We start from the raw sequence: 22,524 nt of genomic DNA on the forward strand, positions 1-22,524 counted from the left end.
AAGTCTATCATCACCTCATTTAAAATTAAACATTCGACTTCAAATCAGAAGCTACTTTGTAACTCATGCTTTGGTTTTGCAATGTGACACCGCATGGAAATTTTAGAGTACCACTGATGAGAGCTGAATGGAAAAAGATCTGTCAAACGTGCACAGCAAAGAGGAAATTGTGATGATTTGTCAACTTGTAGTCAAGACTAAGCATGCTGCTCTGGGAGACCATAAAGCAACGCCTTACAGTGATAGAACATCAGTATGTGATCGCTGGCACCCCTAATTTGTTCCTTCAAGGATGAAGTCAGCCTAAAAACAAAAGATCAAGTCAGTGCTTCCATCACTTTCATCCCTGGAATGGGTCTTTTATAGTGCACCTCAGGAGCATTTGAGCTGAATTCTCTTGTGTTCTTGGCCCTTTCCCTTTGTGAACTTTAGTGACATTCCTGAAGACCAGAAGAATGGGGGATAAAGAAAAGCTTGAACATACTGAATCATAATTCTGTGTTAATAAATATACCTGCAGTCGAAGATTCCCATAGAAATCATTCTCCTATACAACTGCTGTCAGTTGTTTTTCACTACAACAAAGAGCCACTGCTTTCTACTCGAGGGTAAACACCTCCTTGAACTGAGCCTTACCTAAAAGCATGATGTGGACATTTTGAAACCATTTGAGATGGAGGCAGTTAGTACAATGAACAGTCAGAAATTTCTCCTCTGTTTGAATTACCAAGCTAGGAGTATATACCTTATTCTTGAGTCTTCACATCCTAAGTTCTTCATAACCAAAATGTTATACTTTGGGAAAAGAGTGGACAGACTCCTGAAATATAATTTCTTAGCTTATGATTGTGAAAGATTTTAATATTAATAAGGTATTTCATAATTTTATTTGCAAATTCCATTAAGTTCTGTGAATACCTCAGGCTCTGTTTTTACTAACACAATGACAGTGAAATTTATTCCCCCTGCTCCAACTCTGGCCGTGCATTACTATTACATAGCATTTAAAACTTTTTTGCTTCAGTATGTGAGGCAAACTAAACCTGGCAAGCTTATTCTTACCACAGTCTCCACAAGCAAGTTGTCTCCAAACTGTTTTCCACTTTTTTTTTTCTCAAAGTAGATGTTTAAACAAAATAACATGAGTATTTACAGAGTTTGGCACTACCACTGGTCTTACCTAATATTTTAACTCTTAAGTGTCCATATTCTGAGCTCTCAATGCTCATAAAATTGATCAAAAACACAGGAAAAAATACTGAGTTGGTGACCAGGAGAGTATTGTGTATTCTTGACAAATAACTCCTACTTTGTAAACCAAAGAGAAAGCAACCATTGTACAGGATTTTATCATACTTGGTTCTTTAAGTTAAAACGCATTAGCTCCTGCTATTTTCCTTATTTTGAGAAACAAGAGTACCTAGACTGCCAGAAGGACCAAAGCCAGATTTCTCATACATTATAATTATATCAAGTGAAATTAACTGGAGGGGGAAAAATTGCAGTAACTTCAGAGCTTTGGACTTCTCAATTTCTTCAATTTATTTTGCTTCTGCCTTTTTCATTCTTTTAATCTTTCTTCTTCAATCCTTTCTTTCCCAGTCCTTAAGTCTTACTAACTTGCATTCTCAGTTCATCTCTAAGTTAGGTTCCCAGTCAGTCCTCAGTGGTCCTTCATTTATTCTATTCCCAGCCCAGCCTAGTCCCTCTTTTTTCTTTTTTTTTTTTTTTTTTTTTTTTTTTTTTTTTTTTCTTTTTTTTCTTTTTTTTCTTTTTTTTCTTTTTTTTTTCTCTCTGGTACCTTTTCCCCTTCTGTTCATCCTACTAAGCTCTGGCATAATTTTTTTTTTCCTGCGCTAACATCTGCTTTAGCTTCTCTGAGCTAAATAGATTGCAAAGCTCGAGAACTTTTCCCACAGGGTTGCGCTGTACAGGCATCAGCCTGCTTGTGCTCCTGCTTGAAAAATGATAATTCAGACATCATTGGGTGCTTGGGGAGACAAGAGGCTGAAAAGGATTGGATAGCTATACAGTTTTTCCATGCAAATGACTGTAACAGAGTACATTGCCTCTTTTCTGTTAGTCATGGTACTATCTGGAGAATAAAGACAATTAATACCTACCCCACTTGGCATCATAAATAATCCATTCCCAAAGACAAAATCTTTATTCTACTTTTTTATACGTTCGCCATTATTTTCTGATGTCTTCCACTGTTACAGAACAAACAGACACACAAATAAAAAACTACCAGTGCTAAGGCACAAAACCACACTAAACACAAACCATTGAATACAAGTCTGACCTAACTCCAGAGCACTCACCCTGATCCAAGCACAGCACACAGTGACCATATTTCACTTCACAAAATTTGCTTTCCCCCTGTTCAGCAGAAGAATGTACCACTGTGCAGAGTACAAGTTACCTCATGGGAACAAACCCAGAACAAAGCAGATGCTTCTGTGTACTTCACTGTGTTGTACCGCTCCAGAGAGTGAAAGAAAAAGCACTTACAATCTGAGAAACCTGATAAATACACAAAACATTAATTTATGAGAACGTTCCTCCTGAGGCTGAAAATTCTGAAAGTTCTTTTGCAAGTCCCTTACTTGAGAAGTCACTAATCTTAGGATGAGCCTGCACACCAGGGTCTTTCAGTTGTCTCTGTATTTTGAGAAGATCCAGGTAACGATGCAGATTTAAAACACCTCTACAGTCAGATCAAGACATAACAAAATTGTAATGATTCCAGCTGAGAATTTCTAAGAGGCTATAAAATATTAACAATATGAAGTACCCCTATGAGGGAGAAATTTTCTCAGCCTGTCACTCAGAATCTATTTGCTGAACCATCTTCTGGACAGGTTTCCTAATACCCATTTGCTTGCAACCGTAGAAGAATTAAAATCTTTTATTTGCTGTATTTTTTTTATGCAGCACTTGACAAATGCAAGTTGTAGACAATAAATGTGGCTCCTGGCTGCCAAAACAGGACATTCGGATACTTACAAAGCTAGTGAATTTTGAGACATTAAGGACTTCTCCAAGGACTTCCTAATACTCCAAAATCTATAGATAGTTAGTGAATGAATGTTTATCATCAAGAGTTAAGAGTCATGGAAACTTTTAAAATTCTTCCACTCATTATAGTGTCATACTGCAAAGAGGCTGGATGAACATAATATGCATAGGCTTCAAAATAAAGGGGGAAAAAAAAAGCAATAAAAAACACCATAAACACTGAGATTACAGAAAAGAAAAGGAAATAACACAGAAGGAAAACAACATTTTGGTCACAGTCTATTAAAGGGAATAGTTAAGGAACCATTCCAGTGTCATGTTTATGTATTTAAAATAACATGAATTCAACATGAAAAATGGCCCAAATATTTGTCTCCTACAGCTGGAGGGCAATAAAGTCATAAAAACAAAACAAAACATGTTCTGAAAGGATTATATGAATTTCAAATAGCTGAAATATGTGTCACTACACAATTATGAATATTTTAAAACTAAAATTAAAATACTAAAATTGTAAGAGATAAAGGCAGTTTCTCCTTTGAAAATAAAAACTGAAAAAGTACAAGATGTGTTCAGAGCAATTAGCAACTTCCAGTCTTACAACTGGAAACCTGAAATTATATCCAGATGACTAGATATCAGCTGGACAAGCAGATAATGGGAATCCTTTTGTTCCTGCTAAAGAATGAGAATCTGGAGTCTCGATAAAATGGTATCACTCCCAAAACAGAACTGTTCTTTGCCCTTCAGAATTGTTTGAAGAAAATTCCAGAATCAAAATTAACCCCAGCATGAAACTGTGATTTCTCTAGGATCTCAGTCACCACTGAGCACATTTTTGTCAGCTATGCAAAAGCATGTGATACCTCCCAACATAACCAGACTTGGAGGAGGGCATATGGCTCAGCAACTACAAAAACATCTCAATGAATTTTTAAAAAGTCTCAGCCATGAAAAAAAGAGGTTAAATGTCTTGCTACTAACTAAAAGAAATAAAAATATATTCTATTCTCAGTCACACAGCAACACTGATTGTCCTAAATAAACAGGGAATCAGCAGTGCCTGACGATGAAAAATTGGTACTGACAATTATCTGAGAATTACACTGAGCTGATTCAAAGTAAGGAAAAGAAGCAAAAAGTCCTAAAAATTTGCTAATTATAACGTTCAGGAAAACCATGGACTTTCCAACCAGAAATTTATTTAAATGGTGAATAATTTATTTTTCCACAGTAAGAGTGGTTATAGATAGTAGCAAATTTACATTACTGACACAAGAAACAAAACCTTTCACATATGATAGCAGCCAAGATTTCTTAGAGGACAAGGAACGCTTATATCAGAAATAATATTTTGTCAGAATCAAACCAGCAGACTAACATGCTGCAGCTGCCTCAGAGACAGATATGAGAAAACCATAACAGATAAAATGATATCACATCATTACTGTGAAGCTGGTACTCAACTTACCCAGGGGAAAAAAAACTTAAAAAGAACATTTGAAGTTGGCAAAGGAAAGAGAAGAATGTTATGACATGAATGAGTAAGCCCAGATGATGGTATGAGCTGCCTCAACAAGCTATTTGAAGGTGTTCTAGAAGGTGTTCAGATATATTATAAAAAAGACGCCGGAATCTCAAAGCAACTCACTACTGAGCCTACACTGCAGGCCTGGAGCAGGGTCCAGCTGATCCTGGGAACCTGGGATTGGATACACACATGGAGCCTTCCCTCAACACTCTGTGGGCACGTGGGGACATACTTAGAGGATACACAGGACATTCCCCTTCCCCTCAGCTACCATGTTGGCACTGGAATGACACTAAAACCCAGAGAAACAAGAAGCCTCAATGAAGTATACAATGTCACTGCCTCCACAAAGAAATTTTAATTGTGTGTTATCACTTTTCCTGTTAGTTAGCTTTCAATAAAGGCATAAGATGAAAAATTTTAATTTGAAAAACCAAAGGTTATAATTACTGTCAAAACTAAGAAATTTTTCTAGGTCACCTTTAGGATTAGTCACACTTTCTTTTGTCTGCACACCTGCTAGTATTAACTTATATTCATTTCCTCTGGAAGTTGAGGTGTCCTTTTATGTTACTTGGATTATATAAAATCTATACAGAAAAATAAAATCTATAAAGAAACCTGTTGCTGCAACTTCTGATACACTGTACACCAGTACATAAAGTGTCGACTGACTCATACATTACTTAGTTTAAGCATAATAAGCACTAGCCTTGGTTTGGCTTTGATACTCCAAAGTACATCCACAAAGTGGGCTTAGGTTGAACATGTTTTACTGTGGCTTTTGTGGGGGGATGGGAAACACTTGACCTTCTTTCCATCATTTGTCAGAGTCTTTCCCTGTTTATCTTTCAAAACAACAACAACAGACAGAGAAAAAAGCATCCAAAATCGGATTGTTTGTATACTTTTAAAAAGCGCAGCCTAATACAATATGTAACGGGTTTGCATTCATTTCTGCAAGTCAAAACCTGCTATGTTTAGACTGGGACTATTCACAGTAGTTGCTGGTACCTGCTAACAGGCCTATCAATTGCAGACAAATGGACGATTTTCTCTCCAAATACATAATGAGGCATGAAATCAGGCAGTGATTTAGGTCAGTGATTTGTCAGAAGGCCATTAAAAAACCACCCCACTCTCAAATGTAAAAAAATAGGAAATATATAAACAACCTTGATTTCAGGAAAGGTTTCATGGGATAACTGTCTTATTTCTAAAAGGATTTCTAAAAGGTAATTCCCATAGCTACAGTTGACAGAAAGTTTTGATGTACATGGAGCAGAGCACTGCAGAACTGAAGAACAGTTACTGAATTTCGTGTAGAGCCCAACCCCTGAAGCCGAAGAGGCCTGAAAAAACCCTAAGTTCACAGAAACATTTCTTTTTTACTTTGTGCATACATCCAGCTGCAGTGACCGTTTTAATACCAAGACTTTATATTTGACAAGAATATGTGCAACTCACTTCATAGTCAAATTTAAGAGTCGGTTTCTGACATTCCCTGTCACAAACATTTCAGGACTCACTGTTCCATGAGTGAAACTGGGGAAGCATCGTAGAACCGGTGTGTTAGGAATAGAAATCTTAGCAAGCAAAGATCCTCTTGCAGTAGGGCCTCACCAAACCACAAGCTATTCTAAAACATGCATCCCGTGCAAATTGCACCAGCATAACTGCAACAACAAAAACCTTGCACAGGAGGTCTCGAACCATAAGTCTACACTGAGGCTTGTGAGGTGCTATTCTTAACTTTTCTACTGGTCTGCTTCAGGATTTCAGCAAGCCATTCAACTTCTCTAAGTAATATTGCTTAGGACTTTCTCAATGAGATAACAAACTGGTGATTGTTAAGATAGATGTGATTTGCCCTGGAAAATATCCGTTTTAAATATAGTAATGCATCAGGCACCCATAGTAGCAGTGTTATGCCAGTATAGCCATGTCAACAGAGAAAATGTTTTCCTTGAATAAAAACATCACAGGAAAATTCCTCCCTTTAGAGACAATATCATACACAAGAGTTTCCAGAAAATGACTAAGAATCGCTGCTAGATATTTTGCTGGATAGGTTTCCCAAGATTAGGACTTAACTAGAGTGCTTTTCACTGGCTGGAACTGGAACTGACAATTCTTGACCTAAATGCTGATCTGTTTGTTTCTTCTCCTCAGCTTTGGTGCTCAATTAAGGCGGCCTTAGAGCTTGTTCTCTGTGGCAAACAGCATAAAAGAAATGCAGAGTAACCATGAATCAAGCCCTACTATTTAATAGGCAAAAATCGTGAAAGGCTTCCTGGAGTGACGTCTGATCCATAAACCCACACTAACACTCTGGCATAAAGCCCTCGCACAGCATTTACCCATGATCCATGCTCTTTGCTTCCTGGGACATCAGGGTGCACTGCAGAGAAGGAACATCAATTCAAATGACACAGCATGCACCAATTCAAAAAAAGTCATTTTCCCTGTTTGATTCTTCACCAACTGTCAGATTAACTGAATGAAATGAACTCTCAGATCCATTTTCCATCAAGCCAAGCATGGAGAGGACTTTTTTCTTAGGAAAGGACAAATCCTAAATTCCTTGAACACCCTAGCCTGTTACCAGTGAGTAAGCATTGACTATCTCAGATCTGTGCAAGGATTAGTTGCTCTGGAAGTGACTAGAAAGAGACTGAATGAGATTGTTTTTAGTAATGTCCCTGCTTTTTGAATCAGAAATAAATTCAGTACCTTCAGAGATGGGAAAAGAAAACTCCCAAACATTGGGTCTGTATCCCAAATGACATCCAAACTGGCAGAAAGTCGCTGTACCAGTTCCAAAGGACAGCTGACATCCAAATTTCTGAGCACATTCTCTTCAGCCCCAAAGCAAAGAGCACAAAATAGCATCAGGGTGATGCTACATCTTCTGTGAAGTTGCTCAGACAAGAGGAGCAGACTGGAAGCAGCAGCCAAAATCCTCCTCAACACAAAGATCTCACTGAGCAGAGAGACAGCATGTTCCAGGCAATAAATTCATAAGGACTGTAATGAAATCAGCCTGGAAAGGGCAGAAGATTCCCAAACAGGCATCCTAAGGTCAGAGGCCAGTAAAGTAGAGGATTCTCTTCATGACACAGCAACAATCAAAGTGTTGAGGGGATTTTAATTTTTTTTTTCAGCCTGACAGAATTTCTATTATATCTAGATACCTCAAAAATTGAAGCATGGTATGAATTCAAATATTCAACAGTTGTGTGCCAAAATTCAAATGCGAATTTTTAAAATAATCAAAAGTCTTTATAACATTGCCAAATTAAAATGGAAAAAAAACCAAAAAAACCCAAACAACCAGGCCAGAGAGCAAATTATATATCCATATATAACAAAACAGAACTTATTAGAATGCTACAAAATATGCCAAGGTAATTTTTAAGATTTTTTTTTTTTTTTTAAATGAGTGTTATGACATTACTGAGATTTTTGATGACTTAAAGATTCGGTGTGAAATAAACAGTTCTGTTTGTGACATTACTTCATGACTTTTAGATAAAATGCAGCACTTGGCACTACACTTTCTACAAGGAAAAGATCACGTAGGCTACTTATTTTCCTTCTTCCATTTATGTCTAAACGCTCCCTACCAAAACTTATCAGCTTTTTCTGCCTTTTTCCCTGCAACAATTGCTCTCACTATCTCTGACTTCATGTTTTTGAAAGGGTAGATGACAATATTTCATAAGAAAATCATAGAGAAACTCAAAACAAACAATATGTCTATGTCTACTTGGTGTTCCAGCACATTTTGTAAGAGCTAGACAGAGAGATGTTTGCCTTGGAAAAATAATGGGATCCCTGGTGGTAGCAAAAAAATATAACCACAAGTAGATTCAGTTTTCTTTATCAAATATGCCATATATAATAATATGGACATTTTATTTCTATTTGACGCTAAAGCTTTAAAAAAAAAAACCCACTTCATGAGGCAGCCATTCTGCACTAGTAGAATACCTTAGCTTGTTTCACTTTAATAAAGAAAGAATTTAACAGCATCTTCAAACTTGCTTAGACTGAAGAAAAAAAACAAATAATAAAACAGAGAATAAAACTCTGGCACTTACCAGTATTGATTTCTATACCAAACTACCTGGATATTATATAGGTGAACTGACTCTCTGGGAGGTTTGTTGGATAAGGCGTAACATCTTAAAACAATGCTGAACAATGCTGTTCAAGTGATAGGCAAATCTATGAAAAATTTTTGCTTGACTACCTTTGAAATTTGAGGTGAGCTACCTGAAATTTATACTCTATTGAATATAGCTACAAATACCTTTCTTCTAAGTCTATCACAAAGTTTTTTTCAGGTCAGCCACAAATCTGTCACTGCTTTAAACTCTGGAAATCAAGGCAACAGAAAAATACAGCAATTTCTATGTGATGATGTGTGTCAATAGTGCTTTATTCAGTTTTTACACGTGAGGGAACTGAGGGACACATGAACCACCGATTCTTAGCGAGCAGACACAAACTGGAGAGAGTAGAACTTCTGCTACTCTTCAACACAAAATCCATTAAAAATTACCTTGACATACATATTCCTTTGCAGCATGAGCTTTGACAGTTTTCAGATGCCCTTATGACTGAAAGTGGTATATGGAGTCAACATGCATTAGCAGAGAAACAAATTTAAATTCCTGCCTAGTACTACCAGAATACATGAGAATATTTCTACCACACCTAGTCTAGCTCCTGTTCCTGTTCCCCTTCATCCTTCATATCCTTTTACACTAAATCCCAAAGTTCTCCCTCATTAAGGCACCATTCCACTTACAGAGAGGAAAGCTAATGTGATCGACAAAAACCAGTCTAAATCCATGGCTGGCAGATTTGTCACAAATTAATTCCCAGATAACCTGAAACCAGCCCTATACAGTCAGCCTCACATATTGACACTAACACTGTGAAAAAGTGAATGTACCTCACTGCTCTTCCTATATTTATGTAATACAAATTGATGTCACAACCTGTATCTCAAATATCTCCTCTCATGAATTATTCCCCTTCATTAACTCCACATTTTTCATCCTAAGCCACACAAGTCAGCAGAAGCAGCCTTACTGAAGCTTTTTCTTGAATAATAGCACTTCACAATCTCCCTGTCGTCACTGAGCCACTGCATGATTTAAGCTATATATATATTGAATTTATAATGGTTTTCCTTAATGGTCATATGGAAAAACAGCAAATGGCACAACCTACATGCTGTTACTCCCACATATTAGAGCTTTACACTCCCATGCTTTAGAACCCTGGGTATCTCCTGAAGCAAGGATAAAATTTCTCCACAAGCTTTTAATTATTTCAGACCACAATCCCGCCAATTCTTCAACGCTGTTCAAAAAGTTAGGTGAAAACATATCCTGATTTATAGTCTTGCATTGCAAAGGCAATTTCAGTATCATATTTCAACATGAAAATAGCCTCTCCCTTATCTCTTTCCTACTACTGACAAAGGCTACTGTAAATAACAGACTTAAAAACAAACAAAGAAACAAACCCCACTTTTCTGCTTTGGGTCTTTTGTTATGTTTCTACTCCATGTGCCTAGTTGGCTTCAGCACTTCATTTTCTAATATATAAAAACACAGCAAAAATATACCCAAGTCATAAAAAACTACCACTAGATCTCAAGAGAGCAGCTAGCTCAAGTATACCCAAATATTTATGACTAATCAAGCTGAGCTTCTATTACTCAAACGGCTGCCTCATCTCAGTCTCAAATGATTTGCTTAGAACAAGGTGTCAGCATAGTTGTGTGAAACTCAAGGGAACATACTTTTCTGTTACTTACACCAGTTTCTATGGCTCACTAAAATTTTTTTTTTTTTTTTTTTTTTTTTTTTTTTTTTTTTTTTTTTTTTTTTTTTTTTTTTTTTTGGTTCTTGCCATGCCTTTCTGTAGTTGCCCTAAGATTCAGCTTTCTTACTGTTAAAATCCACTGGAGATCTGTTGGAAAGCCAGATAGCAATTATTTAATTAAATGGACAAAGACTTTGAATGGGCATTAAGGAGGTAATTTAAGGCTTTGTTTTAGATATCACTAACACCATTCTAATTGACACTGGGATTGGTATTACAGGTACTTACATATTAGGGCAACTGTGTTCTGTTTATTACCATCTTTGTTCTAAAAACTCCAAGGGTAATTAGGGTGTGCTTGTCACTACCTAGACGTGGACCAAATGAAGGCTGGTCAAGATTTCATACATCCTCCCTGATAAATTCATTATTGTCCCGAATATGTTCATAGAAGCATCAAGGCTGGAAGAGATCTTCAAGATCATCCCAGCACAACCCCCAAACCACCACAGCACCCAGGCACCCCTTGAAAACATAGTAGAATTTATTTTAAAAAGGCACCAACCAAAACACCCAAACCCAACCAAACAAAAAGAGTAACAAACTTTTGAGAGACATTCCAGAGACCAAAAGGCCGTGCTGGGTTTTTCCCCTAAATGAAGCGACAGATTTGAGAGGGCTTGGTTTTATTTAAAACCAACGACAGTTTTTGCTACCCACTGATTTCGGGGCCGCGGTGAGGTCTGATATAGTGTCTGAGGGGCCTGGGGAAGCACAGACAGCACAGGGCATTCCGGGATAGCACAGGGCACTCCTGGGACAGCATAGGGTATTCCCGGGATAGCAAAGGACACTCCCGGGATAACACAGGGCACACAGGGCACTCCCGGGATAGCACAGGGTATTCCCGGGATAACACAGAGCACTCCCGGGATAGCACAGGGCACTCCCGAGTCCCCGGTGCGGTCCCGGCCCCGGTCAGTGACGGCCTCCCTCAGCGGCGCCGCCGCCACACTGCAGCCTGGCGGAGGCTGCAGCGGCTCCTGCCGGGGGCGTTCGCTCAGCTCCGGCCCTGACCCGCCGCCCGTGCTGGGAAGCGCCGCTAAACACCGGTAAACACCACCAAACACCGCTGGGCACCGGGAAGCGCCGGCAAACACCACTGAACACCGGGAGGAGCCGGGCCCCTCGGCCCGAGACCACGCCCTCCGCGCCGCCAGGGGTCGCTGTCGCAGCCCGCCCGGCGGAAGCGCCGCCCCGCTCCTGCGCCTCTGTGGTGAGGGGCCGCTCATGGCCGCCGCCCGCCGGGCTACGCGCAGGGACGGAGCGCACGGACGGGGATCGTCACGGCACGGCACGGCACGGCACGGCACGGCACGGCACGGCGGGACGCTGCCCACACGGCGGCACCGACACCGCGGGGAGGTACCGGGGCGGCCCTGAGGGCGCGCGGCCCGCAGCGGGAGGGCCGAGCCTTTCCTTCCGCGGGACGGTTTTAGGCCATCGCTGCCCGTGTGAGGCGGGTTCCTCCTCCTCAGTGCTCCGCTCTGGGCTCCGCTCTGGGCTCCGCTGTGCTGCCGCTCATCGAGCCTTTCCTCCGGGCTGTGGCGTTTGCTGCGGTGAGCACTGGTTTAACCATTGCACAGGTGCACGTGCAAACCTTGGGGTTTGGGGTTTCAATCGCTTTTCTCTTTCCGCCAAGGGGAATCCACAGGAAAAGCAGCTGTGTGTTCGTCCCAAGGGAAGAAGAAGCTGAAGCTTCCACCAAGAATTCCTGCGGGTTGAGTGGATGAGATCCCTAGGTTTCGTCAGTAGTACTGTCATTTGAACAAACTGAGGTGACAGACCTGTTGTGCTCCTCTGCAGTTTAATATAGGGAATATCCCATAGCATAGTCAGCGGTCAAAACAGATACCTGACTGGGACAGCATTGTAATTTTTTTTTTTTTTTTTTTAATTAGAAGACAAATGGGGTTTCTCAATAAGAACGTCTTCCAAGAGTCCTGATTTACAATCCATGCAAATTTTGAAAATTCAGACCATCACCTGTATATTGACCTAGTGTGTTTCAGCCACACACACCGACCCCACCTCCTACAACAGGAATCGGTCAAAAATGCTCGTTAGCACTTGAAGCAGGCTTGATGCAGAGCCTGTAACAGGCTTCAAGTAAAGTTGACACTGCCTAAATTGCTGTTAAAATGTTAACTTGGCTGCAGTGAAGTTTGATTATTAACAGTTCCAATTACCTTGGCTTGAAACACACACTTTGTGCAGCTAATAAAAAAAGATCAGTTGCCATTAGAGTTGGTTCACTAAGATGGTGAAGTTTGATAGGTGGTCTTTTGAAAAAGATGAAAAAATCATTCAAAGCCAGTACTGCAGAAATGTGTGTAAATAGGCAAAGGCACTGGAACTTCTGTGTAGTAAAACTTACAAGTCAGTGCTCAGCAGCCACTGAAAAGAAGGTTTTTTAAAATTTCATTGACATCTACTCTTCTTGTGTGTGTGATTCAATGCAGATCTGAAAAGCTCAAAACTTCAGGAGTTAACTTAGCCTACAGAAATTTGGGTGAAGAAGAGTTCAGGTGGCCTAGCAACTTAGGAGTACACTAGGTCTAGTTTCAAAAATACAGGATTTACGTTTTGACCTGAGAAATCAATGTTAAGTATTAGAATATGTAAGTCTTTGTATTTTCAGATCACTTGCAAAAAAACAGAACCAAGTTTGCATTGTTTTCAGAATGAAGCACACACATTCTTTTCTGCAAACTGGGGCTTTAAAGCATTTTATGTAGTGCCTCTACATTCAGGTCTCTTTGTGCCCCTATTTTTCTTTAATTTAAATGCAAAAATTGCACCCTTCCTAACAATAGGCTGAGAAAACTTGTTTAAAAATGGTCGTTCAGTTATTATAAGTTGTGCCTCAAATCAGATATAAAATTACATTTTCAGACAAGTTTACTGGCCCAAGTAAAACCTCTCAGATGATTTATATTTGCATCAGTTAAATCACTAGAAAATATCATGTCCTATGCAAGACTTTTCAATTACTCTGCATAAAATTTGATGTATGGAAATATGTAATTGCTTCAGCTATAAACATCTGCTTCAGAAAAACTGAAGTATTACATTTCTGCTGCAAAAATGTTCCAACCAGTGACTTTTCAGATTAATTCTAAAAATCTTGTTGACTTACTATTCTCTTTTATGCTCTTGCACTGCCATGTTTGCATTTTTGTGTATTGGCTAAACTTACCCATTTCATGTCATTAGATTGTGTATGATGCTATTTGATTATATTTTATTGAAAGCAGAATCCCAGACTCTCTAGCACTGGACAACTGGTAGATACTTTTATTGATTAAAAGGCAATATTACCCTGTTTAGTTGTTAGAACAAGTAATTGTGTGTTGTGGTTTAGCTCCAGCTGGCAGCTAAGCAGCACACAGCCATTCCTCCCTCACCTTCCCTCACTGCAGGGAGGATCAGAAGGAGAAAGGTGGGGGCTGAGATAAAAGCAGCTTAATAATGAAAAGATGGTTTTAAAAATATTATAAGGACACCCCCCCCCAAAAAAAAAAAACAAAAAAACCAAAACAAACAAACAAACAAAAAAACCACCCCCAAACAGAAGAGAGCAGAAAGTAAAAACCAAGCAGTGCAGGTGGAGACAGTTGCTCAGCACCAACTGACCAATGCTCAGCCATTCCCAGCAGGCCCTTCTCACTTTCCTCTGCTTTAGTGCTGAGCATGAGGCCATATGCTCTGGAATATCCTGTGGGTCCCTTGGGGTCAGCTGTCCTGGCTCCTTCCCTTCCCACCTTCTTGTGTACCCCCAGTCCCACTCCAGCAGGGTGAGGCGGAAAAGGCTGTGATGATGTGTAAGCCCTGCCAAAACATCAACATGTTATCAGCACTGTTTTGGTCACAAATCCAAAACACATCCCCACACCAGCTACTGTGAAGAATTTAACTCTATCCCAGACACCACCTTTTCCACTGCTTTTCCATTTTTCTGGGATTTGCCTTTGCAAAATAGGGTGCAGGTAAACTTAAACATCCCAGTTAAGCTACGCTCGTTGTAATTAAGGTTCTTAGAGTATTTGAGAGCAAGGGATTCTTTTCTTTTGGTAGAAGTTTCGTTTTTTATATTGTGGTGGAAAATAATGCAAGATGGGCTCAGGCTCTGGTACGTTAGGGCCAGCGCTGGGCTGGCAACAAACTTTGGCCAGGGTGTGAGACCAGTCTGCAATGGCTCACTTGGCATTTGGTAATTTAATTTGCTATTAGTGTATAGCTGTACAATAGCTGCCCAGTAGAGGGCTGCACACAAAGGCCTAATAACCCCAAAACCGCACATCTGGAACCACCAGTCTTCGTGCGTAGCCCAAACTGGTTCTTGGAAAGGCTCAGGTTGATCCAGAGTGCTGACCCGCACCTGGTACACATGGGAAAAATGTACAGGAAAGTGCTGTTGGATGGGCATTGTTGACTGCCATCAGCCAGCCTGTGCAGCCTACCTTCTGCAGCTTTTTTCCCTCCTTGGAGATAGGCTAGGTGAATTGTTTAACCATCAGCAGTCCCTTTCTGGGGTCAGTCGGGTCTCGACTAGCAGGGATTGTCCCAAGAGACGGGGTCCCCAGGAAAACCAACGACCAGAGCAGGCTGCTATGTGAACAGTTCATCTACTTTGTACCTTGCTCCCAGATTGCTTTTGAGAAGGTAGTGCTGATAAACATTTTGAATAAATACTTATTTTAGGAAAAAAAAAACAACCTCTGAAAGGAATAGAAGATGCAAGGTTTAATTCCAGAATAAATTTAGTATCTTTTTAGTTTTTTAGTTTTATCTGGACTAGAAGGCTATAATTTCTTTACATGTTTTTTTAATAACTTAAATCCAGTGTGTCAGGTTTATGGTTAAAAGTTTGCACTGCATATCTGATTGATTTTAGTGCTTTCTCTAGGGTGGATCTTCACAGAGACTCCTAGAGGCTTCGAAGAACTCATTTTAGACAAAATAAATAAGTTTTTCTGATAAAGTAAAATGGATCCTTGTTCAGTTGGAGTTCAGCTTCAAGCTACCAATGAATGCCATAAGACCTATTACACCCGTCACACTGGCTTCAAGACTAAACAAGAAATATCTTCATCTGACCTCCTGCTGCTTCAGCTTAGGACTGGAATAACCCTGTCAGAGAACAATACTATCTGCTTCCACCATGCAAAAATTTACATTGAAAGATTTGAAGACTTACAAAAATCCTGTTGTGATCCCTTCAACATACACAGAAAACTATCAAAGAAAAGCTTGCGAGCAATTGACTTAGATGATGCAGCTTTTCTAAGTGCCAAGTTTGGAAGACAGTTTGTTCCTGGTTGGAAGCTTTGTCCCAAATGTATGCAGATAATAAATGGAAGTGTGGATGTGGACCCTGAGGAGCGACAAAGAAGAAAACTGGATCCAGATGTATGTATATGGATCAGTTTTCCCATCCCCTCTGTACTCTGCAAGCTATTAGAGTTCATATAACTGGTACATAAAGAAGTTAAATTTCTCTCTCATGAAAATCAGAAAGGATGTAGTCTTTCAGATGTGCAGGAGTTTACTATATTTAAACGTTTATTTGGAGAAACTTAAAAATCTTCTCTAATTAAATAACATGGCCTCTGAGTTTTGAAAAATTGTGTCTACAAGCATGACTGACTCATAAATTCATGTAAATACCGGATGCTGCTGGTATTTTAAGCTGTTATTCAAGCCTTGCAAACAACAAACTCCTGTGCTTGAAACTGAATACTGCAGAAGTTGCTTCTAAAGATGTCTCTTCAGTTAAAAAAAAAGAAAAAAAAAATGGAAAAAAGGGCATTTTCTCTTGCAGTTCATTATGAAATGAACCTGCATTGGGGTGAATTAAGTGTGCTCTTGTTGTGGTGTCTGGACTGTGAAGGCCATGGCATTTGGTCAGGGGCAGTGATGAGCAGGTGTGGGAGGATTGTTCTCCAAGTGCTGAGCTTGGAATGTGGCTGGTGCCTTGCTGGGTGCGCTGTTCAGGCTCTGCAGGGGGAATCTGTGGTGTGGGCAACCAAAACAGCAAGAGCTTGTCTGTATGCACGCTGTGCAAAGAGGAGTTGCATTTTCGGAGCTGTTGCCTAGCTGAACTTTTTAATTATATGTCATTATGATTAGGAGGCTGATCGGAGGATATTTGAAAGCATTGATTAAAACTGCTACTACAAAGCTTGTGTTGCTAGGGTCAGAGACAGGTATAGTTCTCCAGCATAAAGATTTTCAGGCTTCAGTTGTTTCTCCTGGGAAATCATAGAATCATAAGTCAAGAATTCATTATTAAAATAGATTATTGCAATATCCTTGACTGGATATTTTCTTAAGAATCAAGGTTTGTATTTATCATTAAGTTATATTTTCTCTTTCTTTAGGGGCGTACAGCTAAGGCTTTAAAGTCTCTGCAGTTTGCTAACCCAGGGCGACAGACTGAATTCACTCCAGAGACCAGTAAGAGGGAGAAAAGAAGGCTGCAAACAAAAATCGCAGCGTTCAATTCGGACAGGTAATTTTTTAGTTGTATTTACATTCATCTTCATTTGAAAATAAAATAGCCTTGTTGGTCAGCCACTGACATTATCTATGTGCGTGTTTGTGTGTGTATGAATTGGGTTCTTGGTTTTAGGGTGTTGAAGGTCACTCTCATTCCTGAGATAAATAAAAGAGAAAATAAAACATTATCTTACATTTGATATTTCAGGCAAACATAAAAAGGTGCTTGTGAGGCACAATACTATGCAGACCATAGATGTAGCAATTAGTAGATACATAAGCTAAAATTCTGATAATAAGATAAATCTAAGTATAGTAAGATCAAGTAGGCTGCGCTTAAAATATTGGTTATCATCTTTTGTAAACTAAGTAGTTACAATTGGTAAACAAAAGTGTCAAGTTAGGACTATGGCTTCCTTTTGAAAAACAAAGTTAATATCCAAATTGGATAATACTGAATAACGAGTTACAACCTTCTAATGTGACTGTTTAAAAAAAAAAAAAAAAACTAAGACCTTTTCTATTTGTCAAAATATGCAAGAAATACCACGTTAATGCATTGCCCCTGCCTGCCACCCAGGTGTAATTGTACCAAACAGAAACAGACACTAAATGTGCTGCTCACCAACTATACATCCTTCCTTCTCCCTCTGTTTCTTCTGCTTAGTGTGGGCACAGAGTGGAGATAAAATTAGGACTGAAAAATGTTATCAAATACAGCAGGGCATGTATATCTTTGAAATTAACACTGTTAAAGCGAGCACCTGAAGAAAGCAAACATCCCTCCACAACTCTTAGCAACTTGGGCATCAAAATAACGAGCAGATTTTAACACGGGAATGAACGGTTGTTTTTCATTGTACAGGCAAGTTATACCAGCCAAGAGCAAAGTGTACGACAGCCAGGGCCTGCTGCTGTACAGCGGGATGGACCTGTGTGACTGCCTGGATGAAGATTGCCTGGGCTGTTTCTACGCCTGCCCCAAGTGCGGCTCCAACAAGTGTGGCACAGAATGTCGCTGTGACCGCAAATGGCTCTACGAGCAGATCGAGATCGAGGGAGGAGAGATCATTAGAAATAAGCACGTTGGGTAGTGCAGGTGTACATTACTTATTCCTGACTGTATGATCCATGCTTTGATTAAAGACAGCACATTCAGCATTTAGTAATTTAATGGAAGCTATTGGAATTTGTCGTGATCCGTGTGATGAATGTGCTCACTTTCGCAATCATTTTCAGTGTGATTAAGGACTTAGCCATACTGCTGTCTTTTCACACTCGAGTCTGCGTTGTACTCAGGCTTCTTCGTCATCCGGGTAAGATCTCACTGAACAACTGTATTCAAGTACAGGGTGCTGAATTCTAATGTGATCTCTCCTGAATCACTCACTATTCTTTCATACATTGTTTTATAGAGTGTACCATCTCCATGTATCCCTCATTTCTCCTTTTCAAATTCAGGATCTCGTGGGTGAAATGCTGTGGAAGTTCTCAATTAATTTACATGCAGTATTAATAAAGCTCTCTTTCTAGTATTAATAGTGAACGCTGTATCTTCTATGGCGTATTGAAGCTCCATCTGATAAATCCAATCCTGTTCACTTAAAAAGGAGTCAAAAGCATTTAGGTGTTCAGATCTCATCCCACTTACTGGGATTTGAGATCAAGTTATCCTTATGAATCCATAAGGATATTAATTCATATTCATTAAATACTAATTAATATTAAAATACTGAAATTAATCTGTCACGGCATTGTGTTAAAGTATTACTCATTACTTTGTTGGTTTCTGTAGAGCAAAATTAAAATAATTTTGCTCCCTTATCAGTCTGTAATTGGACTGAACCAGTACTTCAACAGCCCTCTCCTCATTTTTTTCTCTTTTTACTGATTTTAAAGGTTTATATGCAGCTGAAATAAACTTGAGTGTCTGTTTTCAAAGAAAGGTTATGTAGACTGTTACCATTATCTGTCCTCATTATAACAAGGCTTATTGAAAAGATGTTATAAATGAAGTCTTAGTAACATTTTTATTCTTTGTATTTTTGTTGTGTTTTGTAAAAATTTCCTAGTCTTTGATGACTTGGAAGATCTACATGTTTGTTGGGTCACATTTTTTCAATAATATTGTTAACTTCTTTCAGACTTACTTGATAAAATTGTATAATCTTGCTATGTGCTCAGCAGATTTTTTTCTGTTCTAGTAAGCGTCATGAATGTTGCATTGACAAGATCCAGAGTTGTGCTTTGAGTTATGCTGACATCTGCTGGTCTCACTGGAGTATAAGCACTGAGATGCTACATTTTTATTAAATCTGTTACAAAAATAATGAGACTCCCTTTTTTTGGTCAGAGCGTTGGCAGTTGTTGCAGTGGCTGTCTTAACTGTTTCATCTCTTAATGAATTGGGTGAAAATATAAACAGGTAACTTCCAGGAGAGGGAGAGGGGAAAAGCTGGTTTATTGTTTTGTTTTGTTTTTTTTAATTAGCCCAGAGTTAGCAGTACCCATTGTTAATATGCTTAGCAGGCTTATTTACAGATGCACTGGCAGGTGACTGCTTTCCCAAATTAAACACTTGTTTCCTAACAGAATGCACAGGACTGCTGTTTGACTAAAAAAACTGCATCAAGTAGTGGGTACTGTCCCTCAGGACACTTGGGGTTTAAGGGTTTTTTTTCTGGCAAAAAAAATGACATTTTGGTGTTGGCTGTTCACATGTCCTCCTAACATATTTAGGACATTCCCGTTTAGCTGCATTTCCTTAGCATGCCCAGGCTGTAATGTATTACTGAGTTCAGTAGCATGTTCTTATGAAGTTCCATGTGGCCCACAACCGTTTTCCTCTTAAAAGACCTTGTTACAAGTCAGCCTTTGCCATCTTGCTAGATTTAAACTGCTTACAGCATGATTTTCTCTTTTTGCTGTTTTTATAAACACCACACAAGCTCTTTTGTCATCACCTAAAGTGAGTGTTTGTGACTCCCAGCAGCACATGTACTTCCCCGTCTGCCAGAATTACTCACAATTAAGCCTCTTATACAGGACATTATTTTAATAGAGCCAAAGGAAACAACTGCTTTCCATAAAATCCAAAATTCATAACCACTTCAAGCCCTGCATGCAGTGAAGCCAACTGTAGGTGTACCTCAGTGGCTGTATTAAAACTTTTCTTTTTGTATGAACTGCAAAAATGTATGCTTTGGCAAAGTTCAGATATTCAAGAGATAAAAATCGATTACAATAAAAGAATGGTTTGTGAAGAATGCATATCCCATGAATCGGTTTGAGTTTATTGAACAGAAGCTCCAGAACTGTGGTCTTTTAAGAAACCAAGCCAGTCCTTAATACTCTACTTTCTCCCACAGAGCAAGCTTCCCTTGAAGTTTAGAACATGGTCAAATTTAACATACTCAAAAGTCAGTGAGGGTTCTTCTGTTGACCCTGTGAGAATTGCCACACAACCCTGTGGTCAGACTAGAGCTAGGATGTGCCCCTTTGTAGATCCAAAAGTTTAAAACCAATTAAGTATCCCCTGGGATTATTTGTGTTCAAATGCTCAAATAACAGTGTAGTGCTGTCAGGTAATTAAAACTCAGAGAAGGTTTACATTAACTTCTTCAGCATTATGCTGCAAAAAGACATTTATCTTTGGGAGTATATTATAACCTTATCCTTAGACACAGCATGAATTTGTGGGTTGTTTTGTTTTGTTTTGTTTGTTTGTTGTTTGTTTTTAATCAGTTAAATTCATTACTTCAGTTACGAACATAAGATAACTACTAACTTTTGAATCTCTTACCATTCAAGACATCAGAAAGAGCTGTAAGGGGACAGACCCCCACAAAAATTGTAATTTTGTAAATCCAGAAATCAGAATTAAAACTTCTAAAGAAAAAGAAGGGAACAGTTAAGGTGACAAATTTTTACTTATTTTAGATCTCTTTTAATGTTCCTTTTAGCCTTTTCTCACAGGCATTACTCGTATTAGCCAGGCTGGACCAATAGGCAGCTGCACAAATGCTCTCACTGAAATCCCGTAGTGACAGAGCTCCAGAGAGGTTAAGTGGACATCTGACACTTGTTGTGTGACAGAAACAGCTACACCTAGGTGCAGTCACCATCAAGGCCTTAGTGTTCTCAGTCTCATGACATAAACACACAATTTCCTGTTTTAATTTGTTTTCCCCTAAAATTAGAATTACTTCTATTGTATTTGTGTCTCAATAAATGCAGTTTCAGCAATTTTCAACTGATCTCTCAGTGGAACATAGGGTGTGCTGACACAGTAGCTTGATCCAGGTCGCTTTTCCCCATAACTCTTCAGTAAACATTCTGAAAGTTCATTTTATACTGGTTTCTAACCAGTCAATACCGCACTAATGCAACTTTATTTAAAGGCCCCTTCAGACACTTCTCTCCCAACTTCGAATTACACATTCTTTTAAATCCAACTGATAGTAGAAGAACAGTTTATTGAAATTAATATATTCAAAGATCATTAATTACAAGTTGTATCTAATATCCACCAATGTGGAAGCCATAACCAGAACTACTGTTATTCATTCACTGGAATTAGATTTCAAATTATCAGCTGTCTTCCAACATGTATTAAGAAATATTGTAGGGAGGTGTGAACCCTTGCCATTAAACTGTCCGGTTCACTCTTTGAAGGGGTTTTGTGATGTTGTCCCGCTGTGAAATAGAGAATTTACATGTTTCAAGTCCCTCACACCCAGCAGAGGGCATCAGCTTGCTGCAAACCTGTCCATGAGTTCCATGGTGCGCCTCCAAGAGATGCATCCCCAGAACTGGGGGATTCCTCAAAGAGGAATTCATTGACACATGCAGAAATCGAGCACAGGACAAGAGAATTGTTACCCACAGCCATGAGGTTGCAATGTAGCTGACTCAGGTACAAGACTGGAACTTAAGAGAAACTGATTTTCTTTGTGGGCTTTATAAGAGCTTTGCACTCGATCCCCAAACACCTCGATGATTACTAGTTCTTTAACAGGAGAGCAACACGTTTTTATAGATACTTTTGCATCTTAGATTTCATCATGAAAGCTTGGTTTAGATCTCCTGCCTGAGCATTGCCTTAGAAATGCAGTATTGGATAGCCAAGAAGGCACTCGTAGCAGGGCCCTGCGCTCACTGGCAAAATGGAAAACCTTCTGACGTGCACAGTGGTGCTTCTGCCAGTGGCACAAAGCCACACGTGTCTTCTCCTCCACGCAAACAGGGAAGTACCCAGACAACATTCTACCGGAGTAGCTACAACAGGAGCCAGAAGCAGCCTAGCCTAAGGTGTTGGGCTGAGGTAGGGAAAAGACAAGAGAGACAGGGAGTTTCCCTGCTTCCCCTGCCGTAACTAAGTGGTGAGAAAATTGCCCGAATTTTTCTCACCTCAGCTTCCTTCGGTAGCCCTTCACATGTACTTGGTAGCAGATTAAATCTGGATCACACACTGACTTGCCTTTCTAAGATCTAGTTAGGACAGTATTAACAGCTCGTGTCATAAGCTCAGTTCTCCATCTCACCCACAGATGTCAGCGTTACCTGCT

General features: G+C 39.5%; 1 protein-coding gene across 2 annotated transcripts; it reads left to right on the forward strand.

Moving 5' to 3' along the window:
- Positions 1 to 11,782: 11,782 nt before the first annotated feature.
- ARL14EP (ADP ribosylation factor like GTPase 14 effector protein) lies at positions 11,783 to 19,551 on the forward strand. Of its 2 annotated transcripts, none has more exons than XM_040068258.2 (4): positions 11,783 to 12,015; positions 15,366 to 15,868; positions 16,840 to 16,970; positions 17,823 to 19,551. In XM_040068258.2, the coding sequence occupies exons 2-4, from the start codon at positions 15,446 to 15,448 to the stop codon at positions 18,049 to 18,051; spliced, it is 783 nt and encodes a 260-aa protein (XP_039924192.1). In that variant the 5' UTR covers positions 11,783 to 12,015; positions 15,366 to 15,445; the 3' UTR covers positions 18,052 to 19,551. The 2 variants fall into 2 exon arrangements, with proteins under 2 accessions (XP_039924192.1, XP_039924193.1); XM_040068259.2 differs by lacking the exon at positions 11,783 to 12,015 and adding an exon at positions 12,041 to 12,234.
- Positions 19,552 to 22,524: the final 2,973 nt, after the last annotated feature.

Source organism: Hirundo rustica, chromosome 6 (assembly GCF_015227805.2).
Source record: "Hirundo rustica isolate bHirRus1 chromosome 6, bHirRus1.pri.v3, whole genome shotgun sequence".
Lineage (NCBI taxonomy): Eukaryota > Metazoa > Chordata > Aves > Passeriformes > Hirundinidae > Hirundo > Hirundo rustica.

Bases quoted from the DNA above. Each gene is read 5' to 3' on its own strand.
- ARL14EP (XM_040068258.2), top strand. From the start codon at position 15,446: ATGGATCCTTGTTCAGTTGGAGTTCAGCTTCAAGCTACCAATGAATGC. The intron at 15,869-16,839 runs GTATGTATATGG...CTCTTTCTTTAG, and splicing joins GAAGAAAACTGGATCCAGAT to GGGCGTACAGCTAAGGCTTT. The intron at 16,971-17,822 runs GTAATTTTTTAG...TTCATTGTACAG, and splicing joins GCAGCGTTCAATTCGGACAG to GCAAGTTATACCAGCCAAGA.